General features: G+C 42.0%; 1 protein-coding gene and 1 non-coding gene across 7 annotated transcripts in view; both read right to left on the bottom strand.

Annotated features, from left to right (window-relative positions):
* TTC13 (tetratricopeptide repeat domain 13) overlaps positions 1–18,742 on the bottom strand; it is an 83,567-nt gene that overhangs the window by 11,392 nt on the left and 53,433 nt on the right. For all 6 annotated transcript variants that reach the window (XM_049645037.1, XM_049645036.1, XM_049645038.1 and 3 more), the window contains 5 exons: positions 13,103–13,233; positions 12,195–12,327; positions 11,268–11,360; positions 9,872–9,955; positions 8,963–9,047 (listed from right to left, as the gene is read on the bottom strand). In XM_049645037.1, the coding sequence (XP_049500994.1) occupies positions 8,963–9,047; positions 9,872–9,955; positions 11,268–11,360; positions 12,195–12,327; positions 13,103–13,233 (526 nt within the window). The remainder of the gene's footprint in view (positions 1–8,962; positions 9,048–9,871; positions 9,956–11,267; positions 11,361–12,194; positions 12,328–13,102; positions 13,234–18,742) is intronic.
* LOC125933572 (U7 small nuclear RNA) lies at positions 15,946–16,007 on the bottom strand. Its single transcript, XR_007461002.1, has one exon. It is a non-coding gene; the product is annotated as a U7 small nuclear RNA (small nuclear RNA).

Below are 18,742 nucleotides of genomic sequence, written 5' to 3'. Positions count from 1 at the left end.
CTCTTTCATGAAGAAAGGGCTTTTATTTTATTTTCTTAAAGTTCATTTATTTAAAAAAAAATTTTTTTTAATGTTTATTTATTTTTGAGACAGAGCGTGAGTGGGGGAGGGGCAGAGAGAGAGAGGGAGACCCAGAATCCGAAACAGGCCCCAGGCTCTGAGCGGTCAGCACAGAGCCCGACCCTGGGCTCGAACCCACGAACCGTGAGATCACGACCTGAGCCGAAGTCGGTCGCTTAACCGACTGAGACACCCAGGCGCCCTAAAGTTTATTTTGAGAAAGAGAGACAGTGTGTGTGCGCACTTCAGCAGGGCAGGACAGAGAGAGAGAGGGAGAGAGAGAATCCCAAGCAGACTCCACGCTCAGTGCAGAGCCGGACGTGGGGCTCGATCTCACAGATCACGAGATCAAGACCTGAGCCAAAATCAAGAGTCGGACACTTAACCAACTGAGCCACCCAGGCGCCCCAAGAAAGGGCTTTTAGGGGAAGAAATGCGTTAACACTTACTACACGCTATTTTCTCATCTGATGCTTACAACATACCGGTAAGACAGGTATGTTTTTCTGGCATAGTCTCAATCCTGCAGAGGAGGAAACCAGCTGGGAGGGGAGGGCCCGGCAGGAGTTACTGAGCCGGGAGTGGCAGTGGCCTCCAGACCACATTATATGCTGATAAGCTGCCTCAAGGGAAGCTGAGGTAGCCAGTGGACCCTGAACAACGTGATGGGCAGCTGACTGATAACATAAAAGCTGGATTAACACACATTTTGTATGTTGTATGGATCCTGTATTCTTACAATAAAGTAAGCTAGAAAAAGGAAAATCCCAAGGAAGATAGTTACAGCACTGTGCCACCTTTAGAGATAAAAAATCCACATAAGTGGTCTCACGCAGTTCAAACCCATGTTGTTCAACGGTCAATTGTACTTTAACTTGGTTTGTCACTGAAAGCAGGTTTCAGTGGAAGCTGTTGTGACATCACATCGCACCAAGCACTGGAGAACCAAAGGTGTTTTATATGCTTCCATGCGTGCCCTTAAAAATATCAATATGCCCACAGTCCCGGGTGAAAGCTGGGTGTCCAGGGCCCCGACGGAATGGTCACTTCCGGACCACGGTCAGACAGGCGGGGACCTCACACCGGGCGGGCGCCCGGCCTCTTGGTGGCACCCTGAGTAAATTGCAGGCTTGGAGTCCACTATGCTTTTCTTTTTAAACAAAGAGAATATAAAGTTAAAATCCCCCTAGGCTGCTTTGGTATTCTTCCCAAAAGAGTAAGTTTAAAAGCCTAAAGTACCAACAAGAGGGAGATTAAAAACGAAGACATGCGCCAGTTTTCTTTCTGTACAGGATGTCCCAGCGGCCCTCAGTGGAGCGGTTCTGCCCTCTGGGGGGCATCTGGGGAATTTATGGGAGAGTCTGGTGGCTACAGCGTGGGGGTGGCGGGGAGGCTACCACCGGAACTTAGCAGGTGGGGCTGAAAACACTAGATGTCCCGGGGGGAGGGGGTCAGGGAACAGTCACGCGTTATGCATGACTGCCAATGCCCCACTGGACTGCCACGTAGATGACGAACTTATTTACAATTTAATAATTCCTGGGGCGCTTGGGTGGCTCAGTCCGTTAAGTGTCTGTCTTCGGCTCAGGTCATGATCTCCAGGTCTGTGAGTTCGAGCCCTGCATTGGGCTCTGTGCTGACAGCTCAGGGCCTGGAGCCTGCTTCCGATTCTGTGTCTCCCTCCGCCCCTCCCCTACTCGCACGCGCACGCACACACACATACACACACACTGTCTCTCTCTCTCTCTCAAAAATAAAATAAACATTAAAAACATTTAAAATAATATTTTAATAGTTACTTGGGCCTAGAACCAGACTCTATTTCACACTTAGACACTAAACATTTGTTAACATAGTTTTAATCCACGCTGAATTTTCCATGAAGGCGAATAGCACATCCAACTGGGGAAACAGGATATTAGGCACTGTTTGGAAGTTTACCATTTCAAAAAACGCTGTCACCAGCAGCTCGTGATACCAGAGTCAGCAAATCACACTGATGTGGGGCTGCGTTTGTAGCTGCCCCGTTCACCCCCCTTTTTCCGCAGGTGTAGTAAGCAACCAGCTACTTCTTTCTGGCTTCTGTGAAGACGTGCCTGAATCCAACATCCTAACACAGACGCTATTCTGTTACAAATGATTTACCATTTAGACCTCCTTTATGGCACTACGTTGGCCTTTTAAAGAATTATTTTGCGTAGGTGTGATATATTCTCTATGAATTTCATTTGAATGCAGTGAAGAAGGCGCCTGATACTAGAGTAGCTTTTTTTTTTTTTTAAGTTTATTTTGAGAGAGAGAGAGAGAGAGAGAGGGAGAGAGGGAATCCCAAGCAGGCTCCAAGCTCTTCAGTGAGGACAGAGCTTGACGTGGGGCTTGATCCCACAAACCGTGAGGTCATGACCTGAGATGAAATCAAGAGTCGGGCACTTAAGCAATTGAGCCACCCAGGCACCCCAATACTAGAGTAGCTTTGAGAAGGTTGGGAACCACTGTGTCAGTGCATCAGGCCCTTGCAATAACCCCTGAAACAGGCCTGGACAGAATCAGTGCTCTTAGCAGACAAGAGCCTGGGACTTAGACAGTGGAAGAGGTGAATGTGGACCCTGGTGTGCAGAGGATTAGCTCGCTGCTTTGTTCATGACCTGATCCTTCCTGCTCTCATTCCTCAGAAATGGGTAAGATCAGAGGGCACCTGGGCGGCTCGGTCGGTTGAGCGTCTAACTTCAGCTCAGGTCATGATATCATGGTTGGTGGGTTTGAGCCCCGTGTCGGGCTCTGTGCTGTCAGGATGGAGCCTGCTTGGAATCCTCTGTCCCCCTCCTTCACTGCCCCTCCCCTATCATGCTCTCTCTCACAAAAATAAATAAACATTTTAAAAAAAGAAAGAAAGGAATGGAGGGACGCCTGGGTGGTTTAGTTGGTAGAGCACCCGACTCTTGGTTCCGGCTCAGGCCATCTCACGGTTCCTGAGTTCGAGCCCCGCATCGGGCTCCACGCTGGTGGTGCGGAGCCTGCTTGGGATTCTCTCTCTCCCTCTCTCTCTTCCCCTCCCCCACGCACGCTGTCTCTCTCTCAAAATAACCTAATAAACTTAAAAAAACAAAAGAAATGGATAAGTTCTGGTTCTTCATGTCAATTTCTTAAATTTCATCTGATGTACATCAAACCTCTCTACTATAGCTACAAGGAGAACACTGACTCACGTTTTACGTTAAAGTTCAAACCATTAATTGAAAAAAAAAATATCCACCTTCTGTTGCCAAATTGTTGAGTAGTTATAATCTGGGGTAGAGGCAATGTTTGTAAAATTGTAACTTCTTAATAGATTATATTTTTAAACAATGATTTCTGTCCCCGTAAGTGTACTTCATCTTGAATTGCAATATTTCTGATAGTGACATGCTACACTCACATTCTCTTTTCATTAGCATTTGCCTGGTACGCCTTTCTCCCTGCAAACAGCGTGTAGCTGGACTTTAAAAAACCAATCCGAAATCCTCAGTCTTTCACTGAGGGGATCAATTATAACACCACGTTGACTTGTCACTGTCATTCCCTACATTTCCTAGCCCACCCTACTTTTTTATCCCCCTCTTTTTCTAAGCTTTGAGTTGAATTGACATTGTTTTCTTTATGCCGTTTTCCTGCCTTCTACAGGTCTAGATGATGATACGTCGCATCTCTGTTGTTTCAGTGTTTGCCTTTAAATTTTTAGTATAGATATTTTAAACACGCATTTTTCTATCGATATCATGGGTCAGTGATTATACTGTCTCACTGAAAAAACAAATACCTTAGTAACAGTTTTAGTTCCTTTCTCTACTTTCTCTAACCTCTAATGTTGACATTATCCAGTATTTTAATTCCGGACATACATATTTTTAAACATCAGGTGTTAACAACTCATTTCATTGGTTTATTTGTTCACCACGATTTCTTACATCTCGTGTTTTCTTCTCTCTTGGGCTTATTTGATGAGAGTATATATGCCCTTCAATCATTTTGACAAAGAAAATCTACACTTGGTGAAATTCCTAAATAACTGTATGTTTGAAACAGTTTTTATTTTACCCTCACACTTGAACGCTGGTAGAGTAGGTTCAAATAAATTTCCTTTCGTTGTCTTCTAGAATCCACTACTGCTGCTGGAAGGAAGTTGGGCATCAGTGAAATTCTCCTTCCTTAGTTTTTCTTTCTTTCTTTCTTTCTTTCTTTCTTTCTTTCTTTCTTTCTTTCTCTTTCTTTTCTGGAAGCTTGAAGATGTTCTTTTTACTCTTTGTGTGTTAAAATAAATATGTAACATAAAATTTGCCACTTTAACCATTTGTGAATGTATAGATCAATGGCATTAAGAACATTCAGACCTCATCAAGATAAAAAGTGTCTGCACAGTGAAGGAAACAATCAGCAAAACCAACAGGAGTAGGAGAAGGCAACCAACGGAATAGGAGAAGATATTTGCAAATGACCTATCAGATAAAGGGCGAGTATCCAAAATCTTAAAGATCTTACCAAACTCAACACCGAAAAAACAAATCATCCAGTGAAGAAATGGGCAAAGGACATGAATAGACACTTTTCCAAAGAAGACACCCAGATGGCTAACAGACACATGAAAAAAATGCTCAACATCACTCATCATCAGGGAAATACAAACCAAGACCACAACGAGATAGCACCTCACACCTGTCAGAATGGCTAACATTAACAACTCAGGCAACATCAGATGTTGGCCAGGATGTAGAGAAGGAGGAACCCTTTTGCACTGCTGGTGGGAATGCAAACTGGTGCAGCCTCTCTGGAAAACAGCATGGAGGCTCCTCAAAAAATTAAAAATAGAACTACCCTACGACCCAGCAATTGCACTACTAATGGAATATTACTTGGTGATCAAAAAGAATAAAATCCTTCCACTTGCAACAATGTGAATGGAACTAGAGTGTGTTATGCTAAGTGAAATAAGTTAGTCAGAGAAAGACAAATACCATATGACTTCACCCATAAGGGGAATTTAAGATGAACATGAGGGAAGGGAAACAAAAATAATATAAAAACAGAGAAGGAGACAAACCATGAGAGACCTCTAAATATAGAGAACAAACTGAGGGTTGCTGGAGGGGTGCTGGGTGGGGGGGGACGGGCTAACTGGGTGATGGGCATTAAGGAGGGCACTTGTGATAAGCGCTGGGTGTTATGTAAGTAAGTGATGAACAACTAAATTCTATTCCTGAAATCATTATTACACTATATGTTAACTTGGGATTTAAATAAAATAATAGCAGTAAAAGGAAAAGTTCACATTGTTTGCAACCATCACCACTAACCTTCCACAGAACTTTTTTCATCATCCCAAATAGAAGCTCTGTCTCCCTCCCCCAACCCCTGGCAACCATCTTTCTACTTTCTGTCTCTATGAATTTGACTCCTCTGGACACCTCATATAAGTGGAATCGTAGGGTATTTGTCCTTTTGTGACTGGTTTATTTCACTCTGCCTAATGTCCTCAAGCTTCATCCGTGCTGTAGCCTGTGTTAGAATTCCCTTCCTTCTTCAGGCTGAATAATACCCCATCGTATGGCCATGCCACATATTATTTATCCATTCATCCATTAATGGCCCCTTGGGTTGCTTCTGTCTCTTGGCTACTGTGAATACTACTGCCATGAACATGGGTGTACAAATATCCGAGTCCCTGCTTTCAATTCTTTTGAATATACACCTAGAAGGGGAGTTTTTGGATCTTATCATAATTCTATGTCTAATTTTTTACCTTTATTTATTATTATTATTTATTTTTGAGAAAGGAGTAAGAGGGAGGGGCAGGGAGAAAGGAAGAGAGAGAGAGAGGGAATTCTATGCAGGCTCCACATTCAGCACAAAGATCATGACTGGAGCCGAAATCAAGAATCAGACTCTCAACTGACTGAGCTACCCAGGCTCCCCTCTACATCTAATTTTTTTGAGGAACTCTCTTTAATCTTGAAGTCCCCAAATTTTATCAGAATGTGTCTAGGTGTCAATATTGAGCATCATGCTGAACATCTAGGAGGCCCTGCATTGATCTTTTCATCTCTCCACAAGCTTTCCTTCTATTATTTTGTTGACTAACCGCTCTGTTTCTTTATCTTTCTTCTCTCCTTTCTGAGATCTCTATCAGGTCCGTTCTTCATCTTCTGCATTCATCGTCTCTCATATTTTATATTTCTTTGTCCTTGTATACTATATTCTGGGAGAATTTACTGATTGGATTTTCCAGCTCACATGTATTTGATATTCAACTGTCTTGAATCTACTAGTCTTAACTAGCGGAGATTTTTTTTTTTTAATCATGAGTATTCTATTTCCTTTTTATTGCTACTATCTGTCTACCTATCTACCTATCATATGATACTGGCTCGAATCTCTCAGAAAATTAATTTATGTATGTTTCATTGAGGTAAAATTTATATACAATGAACCTCATGTGTATTGTGTATAATTTGATGCATTTTGACAAATATATACACCCATGTATCCACTATTCTAGTCAAGATATAGTGTAGTTTCATCATTCTGGAAAGTTTTCTCCTACCCCTTTCAGGTAAACCTCACTCCTCAGAAGCCATCACTGTTCTGCTGTCTCTCTAGATCAGTCAAACTTCTTACAAATGGAATCATACTCTTCTGTATGCGACTTCCTTTGCCCCACATGTTTCTAAAGTTCCCCCCGCTGCTGTGTGTTAGCAGTACCCTTTCTCCGTATTATTATTGAGTAGTGTGTTCCATCTCTGGCCTCCTCTGAGGAACGACGACTGACCCTCATAAGGCGTCCTGACCTGGAAGACAGCCTCTGGACAAGGAAAGCTGAGGACTGGCACACAAACCTGGGGCCATTTGCAAAACTAAAGTAGTGTTTTCTCTGACACCACTGACTTTCGCGTCCTCCAATTTTCTTTTGGTTCTTTTTATAGTTTCCATTCTCCTGCTCAGGTTCTTCATCATTGTGCTCATGTTTTCCTTTAAGTCCTCGAACATGTTAATGAAACAAAGACTTTAAAAGAGTTCATTGCAACTTCTGGATCTCCTGGGGTCTGTTCCTGTTAACTGGTTTTGGTTTCTTGGTTATGGATCACGTTCTCCTGCTTCTTCCTTTGCCTAATAATTAAGAAGTCTAGACTATGTTTCCTTCCTTTAAAGGGTGTTGAGTTTTGTTTTGGCAGGCAATCCAATCACTAGCAGATCCATTTAATCCTCTTAGGCTTGGTTTTCTGTTAGGGTGATCTATTCAGAAATTGTCCTTCGGGGCGCCTGGGTGGCTCAGTCGGTTAAGCGTCCAACTTGGCTCTGGTCATAATTTCGCAGTTGGTGGGTTCGAGCTCTGCATAGGGGTTTGTGCTGACAGCTCAGAGCCTGGAGCCTGCTTCAGATTCTGTATCTCCCTCTCTCTCTGCCCCTCCCCTGCTCACACTCTCTCTCTCTCAGGAAATGAACATAAAAAAAGAAAAAGAAAAAGAAATTGTCCTTTGTCCTAGAATGTGGACCTCATTCTAGGTGGTCTTATACCTACGGTGTGTCCTTTCTGGGGTTGTGAGTAAATGCCCAGGGTGCTCCCAGGATCCCTCCATTCTGGCAAGGTCACAACTCCAATGTCTCTCAGTGGTGTAAAACTGAGGCTACCTCCCTTCGGCTCTCACACCCTGGTGTAAAACCGCTCATACCTCCGTTCAGCTCTCACGCCCATAGCAGCCACTGTCTGCAGGGCCTCTGGGTCTCACCGAGCGAGCAGAGCCCAGCTCTCAGCCAAGCGTGACAAGGAACGCCCATGCTGACCTCTGGGGACTTCTCACCTTGAGCAGCTCTCTCCTCTTCTGTACTCTGCCCTGTAAACTCCAGCCACTTCGGCAGACCCCAACCCCAATCTCTGCCTCCTTAGCCCAACAAGACCGCCAAACTCTGTTTAGGCTCCACATACACAGCGGTTTAGTAAATAATCCCAGGTAGAAGGCTGGGGTGAACACGGGGCTCACAGAAAGTGTTTCCCTTTCCTCAAAAATCAGTCTTGTAATTGCCAACCCCTGAAAACAGGTGCCTTGTATTTTGTGGAGTTTTATACCTGTTATAGTATGGAAAGGAGGTCAACTATCAAGTACTCCACTGTGACCAGAAGCAGAATTCAACGGTATATACTTTTAAGTTGCCTTCTGTTTCCTGTATCAACTGCTTCCTCACAGCCTTGCTTTTATGTTTGAGACTGATGCCTGTGTTTTATGTGATTTGGGTTATTATTCAGAGGGTGTTTACATTAGTGTTTTCAGAATGCTTATAATTTTATTATTATTATCTTTTAACATTTATTTTTTTTTTTTTAATTTTTTTTTAACGTTTATTTATTTTTGAGACAGAGAGAGACAGAGCATGAACGGGGGAGGGGCAGAGACAGAGGGAGACACAGAATCGGAAGCAGGCTCCAGGCTCTGAGCTGTCAGCCCAGAGCCCGACGTGGGGCTCGAACTCACGGACCGTGAGATCGTGACTTGAGCTGAAGTCGGAGGCTTAACCGACTGAGCCACCCAGGCGCCCCAACATTTATTTATTTTTGAGAGAAAGAGATAGAGCGTGAGGAGAGGGGCAGAGAGAGAGGGAGACACAGAATCCGAAGCAGGCTCCAGGCTCTGAGCTGTCAGCACAGAGCCCGATGCGGGGCTTGAACTTACGAACGGTGAGACCACGACCTGAGCTGAAGTGGGACGCACCCCCGACTGAGCCGCATAGGTGCCCCTCAGAATGCTTATAATTTTAAAGTGCTTCTAGCACACTATTAATACACATGCATTAAACGGTTATGAGCTCTTCTTTAAAAAGTGCTCTAGTTGTGTTTTTTCCCTAAAAACACCTACCAGGATTCTGATGATAAACTTACCTTCATAATTGGCAGGAGATCTTCTACTTTGTGCACCTTTTCCAGAGCCTCTCTGACTTCCAACAATCCTTTAGGATTATTAGCTCTTGAAGAGAGAAAAAGAGACAGAGACAGAGGCAGATGGCAAGTAAAATTAATACAGAAATGTAATATACAATCCTATTACTTGCTATTACCTTAAGCTTTAATGAATCAACCTCAATTATGAGTAGCTCCATAGTCAAAATGGTGGGCCCAAACAAAAGTTTCTAAATATGGGGATGGTTTAATCCTAATGAATTTGGGGCCGCAGATGACAATTAAGAAAACAGATAGAAGCCCATCTAGAAGGTGAAACGGAGAAACAGAACAGATTGCTGGCCGGTGGTCGTATATACATGCACGGGTCTCTGGTCATAATCTGGTGATGAAGCCTTCATTCTCATAGACCAATTTTGAAATTAGAAGTGATTTTTTTTTTTTTCCTTTCTACAGTTGCTCAAACGGAAATATCCTGCTAGGTTTTTGTGCCACTTTTATATTTACTTGGTGATAACTATCCATTCAGAATTCTTTCTTCCCCATGTTCTGTTCACTGTGGGTTCACTCTATGGCCTTTCAGGTGAGAGAGAATGAATATTACGGCTGAAACCCCTAATAAAGAAATTCAAAGACGTCCTGCTTTTCAGAGAAGGAGATGAGAAAAGTCACAGTATCGTAAGATTAAAACATTTCATGGATTCTGTAAAGCTGTTAAAAGAAGGCTGGTAAGTCATTACCGAAAGGCTTTACGACTCCAAACACTGTGTCGACATTTGATAGACTTTGTTTAGTCTGTCAATAGGCTTAGTTTTCAAGTTTCACAGATACAACTGCTGTAAACTCTACCAAAGCTAGCGATTACCGTGAAAAAGAAAATTGAAGGATTACCCGTGATAAACAAGAATCCTATCTTTAATAAAATGAAGAATTTTCTCAAAATATTCCAGGTATCTCATGTTGATCACCTGGCCCCTGAAAGAAAAAAAAAAAAATTAAGAATCGTTTTAGAAAGGACTGTATCGGAAACATCTAACTTCCAAGTGAATTCAAGAGAACGGTAAGAGAGCTGTGAGAATAGTGTAGCAAAACAGTCTGGAAACTGTGCTTATTTGCACCCGGTGCATGGAAGAAGCAGAGAACGGTCTTGGCAGGATTGCCCGTCAGCTCTTGCAGCTTTTCCTGGTAGGAGAGGCACCAAACTCAGGCCCGGAGATGCCAAAATGAGGAGAAAAACCCTCAAGTACTTCTACGACGTTCAGCCTTTTTATGCCAATTTCCTTCATGAATCCCTGGACTTTTTCTCCTCTCCTTTGGTTCTCCTGGTAGTTCTCCTGTGGTCCAGCTCACACACAGGCTTCATCTCCTCTGCCCACTCTAAATATTATTTTACTCAGGGCACCTGGGTGGCTCAGTCGGTTAAGTGTCCGACTTCAGCTCAGGTCACGATCTCGTGGTTCATGGGTTCGAGCCGGGCGTCGGGCTCTGGGCTGACAGCTCGGAGCCTGGAGCCTGCTTCGGATTCCGTGTCTCCCTCTCTTTCTCTGCCCCTCCCCTGCTAGCGCTCTGTCTCTCTTTCTCTCAAAAGTGAAATAAATAAATACATTTTACTCACATTTCTGTCCCCGCCTCCTAGTTTTCAAACTCTCTCCCAGAACTTCATGTACAGCCGACATACTGATGGACACATCCAACCGGCATGCGTGTGTACAACGTGTTACACACCCAACCGCTCCCTGGGCATCGCTCCCCAGATTCCCTACAGACATCTCAGACCTCAGGTTCGTAACCGTGCACAGGAAGTCACTCCCGTACCCTGCACTTCCCCCCCAGTGCCAGCCCCCAAATGTGGCCATCTCCTTTCTGTCCTATTGTCACCTGGCCTATTGGAAGGACCTCGCACCTGAGCCAGAGAGGGGACCGCCGCCCTGTGGGTCCCTACGCTCTCCTCCATTTCCAACCTGGTGCCAGTGCTCCTGATTCTGCACTCTCTCCTCCGTCTCTTCCGCTCCCCCTCCCTTGCACACTTGTTCACCTGAATTATCACACAGTCTCTTCCTAAGAGGAGAGACTGGAGAGGGAACATGGCACGCACTTCATTCTTCCTGCAGCTGGACTCACTCTAAGGAGTGCAGGCGGGACCCTGCAGGTAAAGAACTAATCCGTGTGGGCCCTTTTCAAAAAGTCCCCGGGAGAGGATCAAGGGTCGTTCGTCCACGGTCTCCATGACCTGTCTATTTAGAACAAACTCCTGTGCAAACAGGAAAGATGCACAAAGGGTTCCTACCTGATTAAATTGATGTGGTTGTTAAAACCTCTGCTAAGACTTCGTGCTGGCATCTGATCTAACCACAGCACCGGCTGGTCCGGGTCAGCAATCCTGTAAACCAGAGCTTGTTAAAGATGGAGGCCTTATAAAACCTAGAAATGTTCAAAAGCATTACCAATGAAACAGGATGAGTCTTTGCAAAGAGTGGGGAGAAAGCAAGTACTCGGCCCATTATCTAAAAGTATGCCGCACCAACCTGCTAACTCCAAATAAATGTTCCAATTGGAGCCAGTAGGAAGTCAGTATAGGTTTACTAGAAGAGTAGTATTTTTCTCATGTCAATGAATATCAGTAGCTCCCCCCAAGCCATAGCTGGTTAGCCAGGCACACACTTCAACTATCAAGGGACCAGTACACTACAGTTCATTCAAAGGTACACCCCAGATAATGCGTTCTTTCCAAGAGACTGCTTTTTCTAAAACACTTCGCTTAAAAATGTGCTTGGAAACTTGAGAGCAGTCAGTTCCTATATTTCGTAAACATCGGCTGAAGGCATTTCAAAGAATAATGATGCCAGCAATTTCCGACAAACTGTAGGGAGGAAAAAGTAACTTACAAGGCATACTGTTAGTAATCAAAACAGAATTCAAAACCCGTCAACTGAGTGGGAGGGGCAGGCTCCCAGTAATGGAATGAATATGTCATGGGGGTGCAAGGTACAGCGTAAGGACCACAGTCAGTCCTACTGTAAAGGTGTTGCGTGGGACAGACGGGAGCTACATCTGTGGTGAACACAGCGTAATGTACAGATGTGCCTAGACTCGCGTAATACCTCATGTCGGCTCCACTAGCCAAAGACACCTGTTACCCAGAGGAGCCTTCTATTATTTTACAATGATAACCCTTCTAGTTTATTTTCATTTAAACATGAGTTTAATTAGTTACCGTCTCCACTTTACTGCAATGTCAAACATGTCTCTCCACTGCATCAGCCGTGTTTTCCCATTCATTCGAACTTTCGAGTTGGTCCACGTACGCTGTACAGCTTGCATGACTTCCAACGCTGCCAAGCCCATGGCTAAAAGAAGGAAATATTGAGAAAACAAGGGTTTGTGAGTTCACTTCCGAGGGACTGATGTTCACCTACTCTGCAGAGTCTCGGTGATAACTTGAGCCACCGTATAAAAAAAGAATTGTAGGGCGCCTGGGTGGCTCAGTCGGTTAAGCGTCCGACTTCAGCTCAGGTCACGATCTCGCGGTCCGTGAGTTCAAGCCCCGCGTCGGGCTCTGGGCTGATGGCTCGGAGCCTGGAGCCTGCTTGATTCTGTGTCTCCCTCTCTCTCTGCCCCTCCCCCATTCATGCTCTGTTTGTCTCTGTCTCAAAAATAAATAAACTTAAAAAAAAAAAAAGAATTGTACGTATTGGTAATTTAACAAGACCAGAGATACGCTACAATCGTGTCAGTCTTCATAAAACTAACATCTATCAGAGGAAATTAGAGGCACCCCCCCCCCCCGAAGCTGTCTCCTCCCAGCTCTGCCTCCTAAACAACTGGAGATTCAAATTCTCCCTCGCTCCCACACTAAGCAAACCGCTCCCGTGGACGAGCCATCGCATCCACAGCCACAACTGAAGACCCATATTCTACATCAACAGGGTGGCGACAGCACCAAGGCCACACGGGAAGCTCTCTTTCAGAATTCAGTGTGAATGAATCTCTACGGTTTTGTCCGGATCAAATGGGGATTTATGAGTTGGCACAAATGATTTTTTTTTTTTTAAGCGCAATATGGTTTGACGATTCTTGCTCTTATGTCAGCAACCTGTCCGTTTTCGGATGGTTTCAGGATACCTCTGTGTATTCTCTTGTTTGGCAGGAAGCCAGGAGTTTCATACTGCATCAGGGATCCCAAACGATCAGCTACACAGATCAGCTCTTGTACCTCTGGCTTATAACTCTCAAAGTTCTGATGTAACACGTCTCTGGAAGGAACACGACATACGCGGTTAGGGACTTTACAACAGAGGTCTGCTAATCCAATTTTACCTGAAGAGCAGTCATTTCCTCCACTGGAGAACTGATCGAGAAACCTATGACCACAGAATCTTGACCCCAGTGCTTGGCACCCAATCTTACACAAATTAGAAGAATCTTTACGCGTGTATGCGCACAATTATTATCACATGCTTGTGAGTAACACTGGTAACTAGAGTGCAATTCAGAAGGCACTTCTGGCCATTACTTGCTTCATAAACTTCCCCAGGATACATAACCTGCATGGACTGACTTTATCAACAAGCAACCAGATCTCTGCCCTATGTCTCTCCCTATGTCTCTCTGATCTGTGGTCCACCTTTGCCATATATCCAGGCTCTCTAGGGGCGCTTGGGTGGCTCAGTGGGTTAAACGTCCAGGGCCATGGGATGGAACTCCATGTCAGGCTCCATGCTAGATGTGGAGCTGGCTTAAGATTCTCTTTTTTCCTCTGCCCCTCTCTCCCACTTGTGCTCTAAAAGTAAAAAAAAAAAAAAAAAAAATCTAGGCTCTCTAGATAAATGCTTCTAAGCTCTCTATCGTACTCCTTTGGTCTACCTGGCCACCCCTGCTCCAATATCACTCTGTCTTCATTACTATCTTAAGCCTCGCTGTCTGGTAGAGTAAGAGCCCTCCCCTCCAAGCCTAGGCATCATCTTCTTCAGGAGTATCCTGATTACTCTTGGTTCTTTGTTCTTCCATGCAATTTATACAATTAGTTTATCAAGTCCCTCAAAAAACTGTTGGGATTTGGAATCACATTTTATTGATTCTAGAATTAATTTGCAGAGAACTGACCCATCGATACTACTGAATTTCTTATTCTTGAACATAGTATTTCTCCTTGTTTTCTCTTAGTAACTTCCAATAAAGTTACTAAAAAACTATAAAATAAGTTTTATAATGATTTCCATACAGGTTTTGCATATCATCTGTAAGATACATTCCTAAGTACTTACTGCTATTATAAATGGTATGTTTGTTTGTTGCTAGTGTATAGAAATGCAAATGACTTTTATAAGTACATTAACTATAATCAACCACCTTGTGAAATTACCATTTCTTGCAATTCGTTTATGGATATTTTTTTGTAAATAAATCATGCAATCTGCAAATCTATATAAATTTGATTTGTCTTCTGTTATACATTATCTAAAACCTCTACTTCCCTGCTGAAGAGAAGCAATGATTTTAGACTTTTTGGTCTTGCTCCTGATTTTAATGTGATTATATCTAACACTTTATTAATTAAAATGATGTTTGCTGTAGGTTTATGATAGTTATCACTTATCAGGCTAAGAAAATACAGTAGTGCCCCCCAACCCCATCCGTTGTTTTGCTTTCTGAAGTTTCGGTCACCTGGGATCCTGTGCAGTACAAAAATATTAAATAAAAAATTCTAGAAATAAACAATAAGTTTTAAATGGCATATAGCTTCTATTATGTACCCTATAATAACTGTTCTATTATTAGCTGCTGTTGTTAATCTCTTATTGTGCCTACTTTATTTATCACAGGCCTACATGTACATGAAAAAACATGGGTACAGTTGGCCCAAACAATGTCAGTGTTAGAAGCATGGGCATGACCTCCACTCCCCTGCAGTTGAAAACCCGTGTGTAACTTTTGATTCCCCCAAAACTTAACTACTACTAGTCTACTGTTGACTGCAGGCTTACCAATAACAAAAACAGATGCTTAACACATACTCTTTATGTTATATGTGTTCTAGACGGTGTTCTTACAATAAAGAAAATCATAGAAAGAAAATACATTTACACCATTTATCCAAAAAAATCCAAATAAAAGTGGATCTGTGCAGTCCAAACCCATAAGGTGTTCAAAAGTCAACTGTATACATAGGGTTCAGTACTATCCACAGTTTCAGGCATCCACTGGGGGTCTTGGGACATATCCCCTACACATAAGAGGGGAGGACTATTGTACTGTGGTTTTCCAGATGAATTTTTTTTTTAAGTGTAGATGGTTATTTTTTTTCTTCTACTTGGTTTTCTCTATCTTTTGGCATAATTAATGTGGTTTTTCTCCTTTAATTGATTAACTGGAAATTATATTTATACATCTTCTGAATTAGATCCCCTTTTTATTCCTAGGAAAAACCCAATTTGGCATGATAGTATCTTTCCTATACACAGGTGAGTTTGGTTTACCAGTATTTTGTTTAGGATTCTTACATCCACACTTAAGAGTAAGAATGGCCCATGCGCCTGGGTGGCTCAGTCGGTTAAGCGGCCGACTTCGGCTCAGGTCATGATCTCGCAGTCCGTGAGTTCGAGCCCCACGTTGGGCTCTGTGCTGACAGCTCAGAGCCTGGAGCCTGTTTCAGATTCTGTGTCTCCCTCTCTCTGACCCTCCCCTGTTCATGCTCTGTCTCTCCCTATCTCAAAAATAAATAAAACGTTAAAAAAAAAATTTTTTTTAAGAATGGCCCCTAATTTTCCTTTCATGTACAATACTCGTCAGATTTGGGATCATTGTTCTATTAGCCTCACAAAATGATTTGGGAATACTAACCTTCTAGTCTCCTAAAAGTTTGATAGAATACTTCTGTGATACCATTTGGGTTTGGTGATTTTGGTTTAAGTGGGGATTTTTTTTTTTTTTTTAATTTTTTTTTTTTTCAACGTTTTTTATTCTTTTGGGGTCTTCCGGTAAAAACCGGAAAACCTGCTAGACAAATTCTAAAAGAGCTGTAACACTAAGTGGGGATATTTTTAAATACCAATTCAAGGGGCACCTGGGTGGCTCAGTCAGTTAAGCGTCTGACTTCAGCTCAGGTCATGATCTCAGGGTTCATGAGTTCGAGACCCGCAATGGGGAAGGCTCTCTGCTGTCAGCTTGGAGCCCACTTTGGATCCTCTGTCTTCCTCTCTCTCTGCCCCTCCTCAACTTGTATGTGCACATACTCTCTCTCTCAAAAATAAGCAAACATTAAAAAAATTAAATAAAATAAATACCAATTCGATATCTTTAATAATTATAGAACTATTCAGGTTTTTTTTTATTTCTTCTCAAGTCAGTTTGACAAATTGTGACTTTCTAGGAATCAGTCCATTTATTTTTTGTGTTTAAATTTATGTGCATGTAAATTTTCATGGCATCCTCAGCATTTTAATATTGGCACATCTGTGGTTATTTTTCTTTTTATAATTTCTAAGTTTGAGTTTTTTAGTTATTTTCATTAAAAAAAATCTGACCAGAAATTTCTATTAGTAAAAAAAGACAAAGTTTTACCTTTGATAAAAGTCTGGTTTACATTTAGTTTTCATTAATTTCTCTCCTCAGCTTTATTTTTCCTTCTTTCTGCTTTCTTTGCTGTTTTTCCTACTTCTTAATTTTTATACTTATCTATTAGCTTGTTTTTTCTGGTATTCTATTCTATTCTATTCTATTCTATTCTATTCTAGATTCTGTGAGCAGGAGAGGAGTAGAGGGAGAGAGAGACAGAGAGAATCTTAAGCAGGCTCCATGCTTAGCACGGAGCCCAACGTGGGGTTCGACCCCACAACCCCGGGATCATGACCTGAGCCAAAATCAAGTCAGACACTCAACGATCGAGCCACCTCGGCTCCCCTTTAGTATAACATCTAAAGATATTAACGTTTTATACAATAATGGTTTCACTGCTTCCACAAGTATTGGTATGTGGAGTTTTCATCTTTTTTTGTTTTTAAAGTATATTCAAATTTCCAGAGTGGATTTTATCTTTAATCTATATTTTAATATGTGTGCTTTTAAATTTCCAAATAACGAAAATTTTACCATAATCTACTATGGCACCAGTTATTTGAAATGTATTTAAATATGAGTGAGTGGTCAGTCTTTATTTATTTATTTATTTATTTATTTATTTATTTTTTACCTTTTTTTTTTTTTTTTTATTTTCGAGACAGAGAGAGACACAGCATGAACGGGGGAGGGGCAGAGAGAGAGGGAGACACAGAATCGGAAGCAGGCTCCAGGCTCTGAGCCATCAGCCCAGAGCCCGACGCGGGGCTCGAACTCACGGACCGCGAGAGCGTGACCTGAGCTGAAGTCGGGCGCCCAACCAACTGAGCCACCCAGGTGCCCCAAGTGGTCAGTCTTTATAAATGACCAAAGTGTACTTGAAAAGACTATGTATTCTTTGATTATTGGGTACACAGTTCTATAGCAGAATAATAGGCCAAGTCTGTTAATCATGATGTTCAGAAAGTCTAAATCTTTACTAGTTTTGTGTGTGTGTGTGACTGATCAAAAATTAGAATCTCTCATTAGGATACTGAATCTATTGATTTCTCTGTGTATTTCTATCAATTTGTAAAGTTATTTTAGTAGGTGTATATAAGTTTAAATTTACATCTTTCCTGGTGATTTGAACCTCTGTCCTTATGTAGTAACAACCTTTGTTCTTAGTAATTAAAACAAATTTTAAATCCATTAATATAAACATACCCACATCAGGAATCTTTTAGTGTTTCCCATGTAGAATTCTTTCCATCCCTTTACTTTCAATCTTTCTGTGTCCTTAGGCATTACATGTCTCTTGTAGAAAGCATTTAACTGGATTTTTAAAACAGTCAGGGGTGCCTGGGTGGCTCAGAGGTTAAGCGTCCAACTTGGGCTCAGGTCATGATCTCGCAGTTCGTAGGTTTGAGCTCCTCATCGGGCTCTGTGCTGACAGCTCAGAGCCTGGAGCCTGCTTCAGATTCTGTGTCTCCCTCTCTCTCGGCCCCTCCCAGATTCACGCTCTGTCCCTCTCTCTCAAAAACAAATCAACATTAAAAAAAAAAATTCAAATCCAACTATGTCTGTCTTTTGACATTTAAAAATCCATTTATATTGATTGTCATTATTAATATACCTGGTTTATTTCAACCTATTCTTACTTTTTTCTTTTTATTTGCCCTACTTTTTTATGCTTCCTCTCTTTCCCCTTTTTTCTGGTTGATTGTAGACTTTAGTTTTTATTTTTTTACTCGTCCACTAATATAGAAGCTATACACTTTGTTTCTAACTTTTAGTACTCATTCTAGTATTTTAAATATTTATGTATAACTTAAAGCTTCAACATAATATTTAACTCATATTCCCTCAGCATACTTAATTCTTACTGTCTCTCAACTTACTTGCTATTGTTCCCAGTATTTTATTTCTGTCCATTTTATAAAGCCCCCAAACCAGGCATTATTTTAAATAGACAATACTTATTTAGACTTACCAATTTATCATGCTTACCATTTTTCTTTTCTCATTATTCCTTCTTGTATCTCAAATTTTGCCTGTGGCCAACTACCTTTTTCTTTAATTACATTCCTTAAGAGATTTTTAGTGAATGGCAGGTGATGGTTAGTTCAGTTTTTGATTATGGAATATATATTTATTTGGTCTATATTCATAAAAGATAGTTTTGCTGGGTACAGAACTTTAGGTTGAAAGTTATTTTTTTTCTTGCAG

The sequence above is a fragment of the Panthera uncia genome, chromosome D2 (assembly GCF_023721935.1).
Source record: "Panthera uncia isolate 11264 chromosome D2, Puncia_PCG_1.0, whole genome shotgun sequence".
Lineage (NCBI taxonomy): Eukaryota > Metazoa > Chordata > Mammalia > Carnivora > Felidae > Panthera > Panthera uncia.
This window is presented reverse-complemented; position numbering and strand designations above follow the sequence as displayed.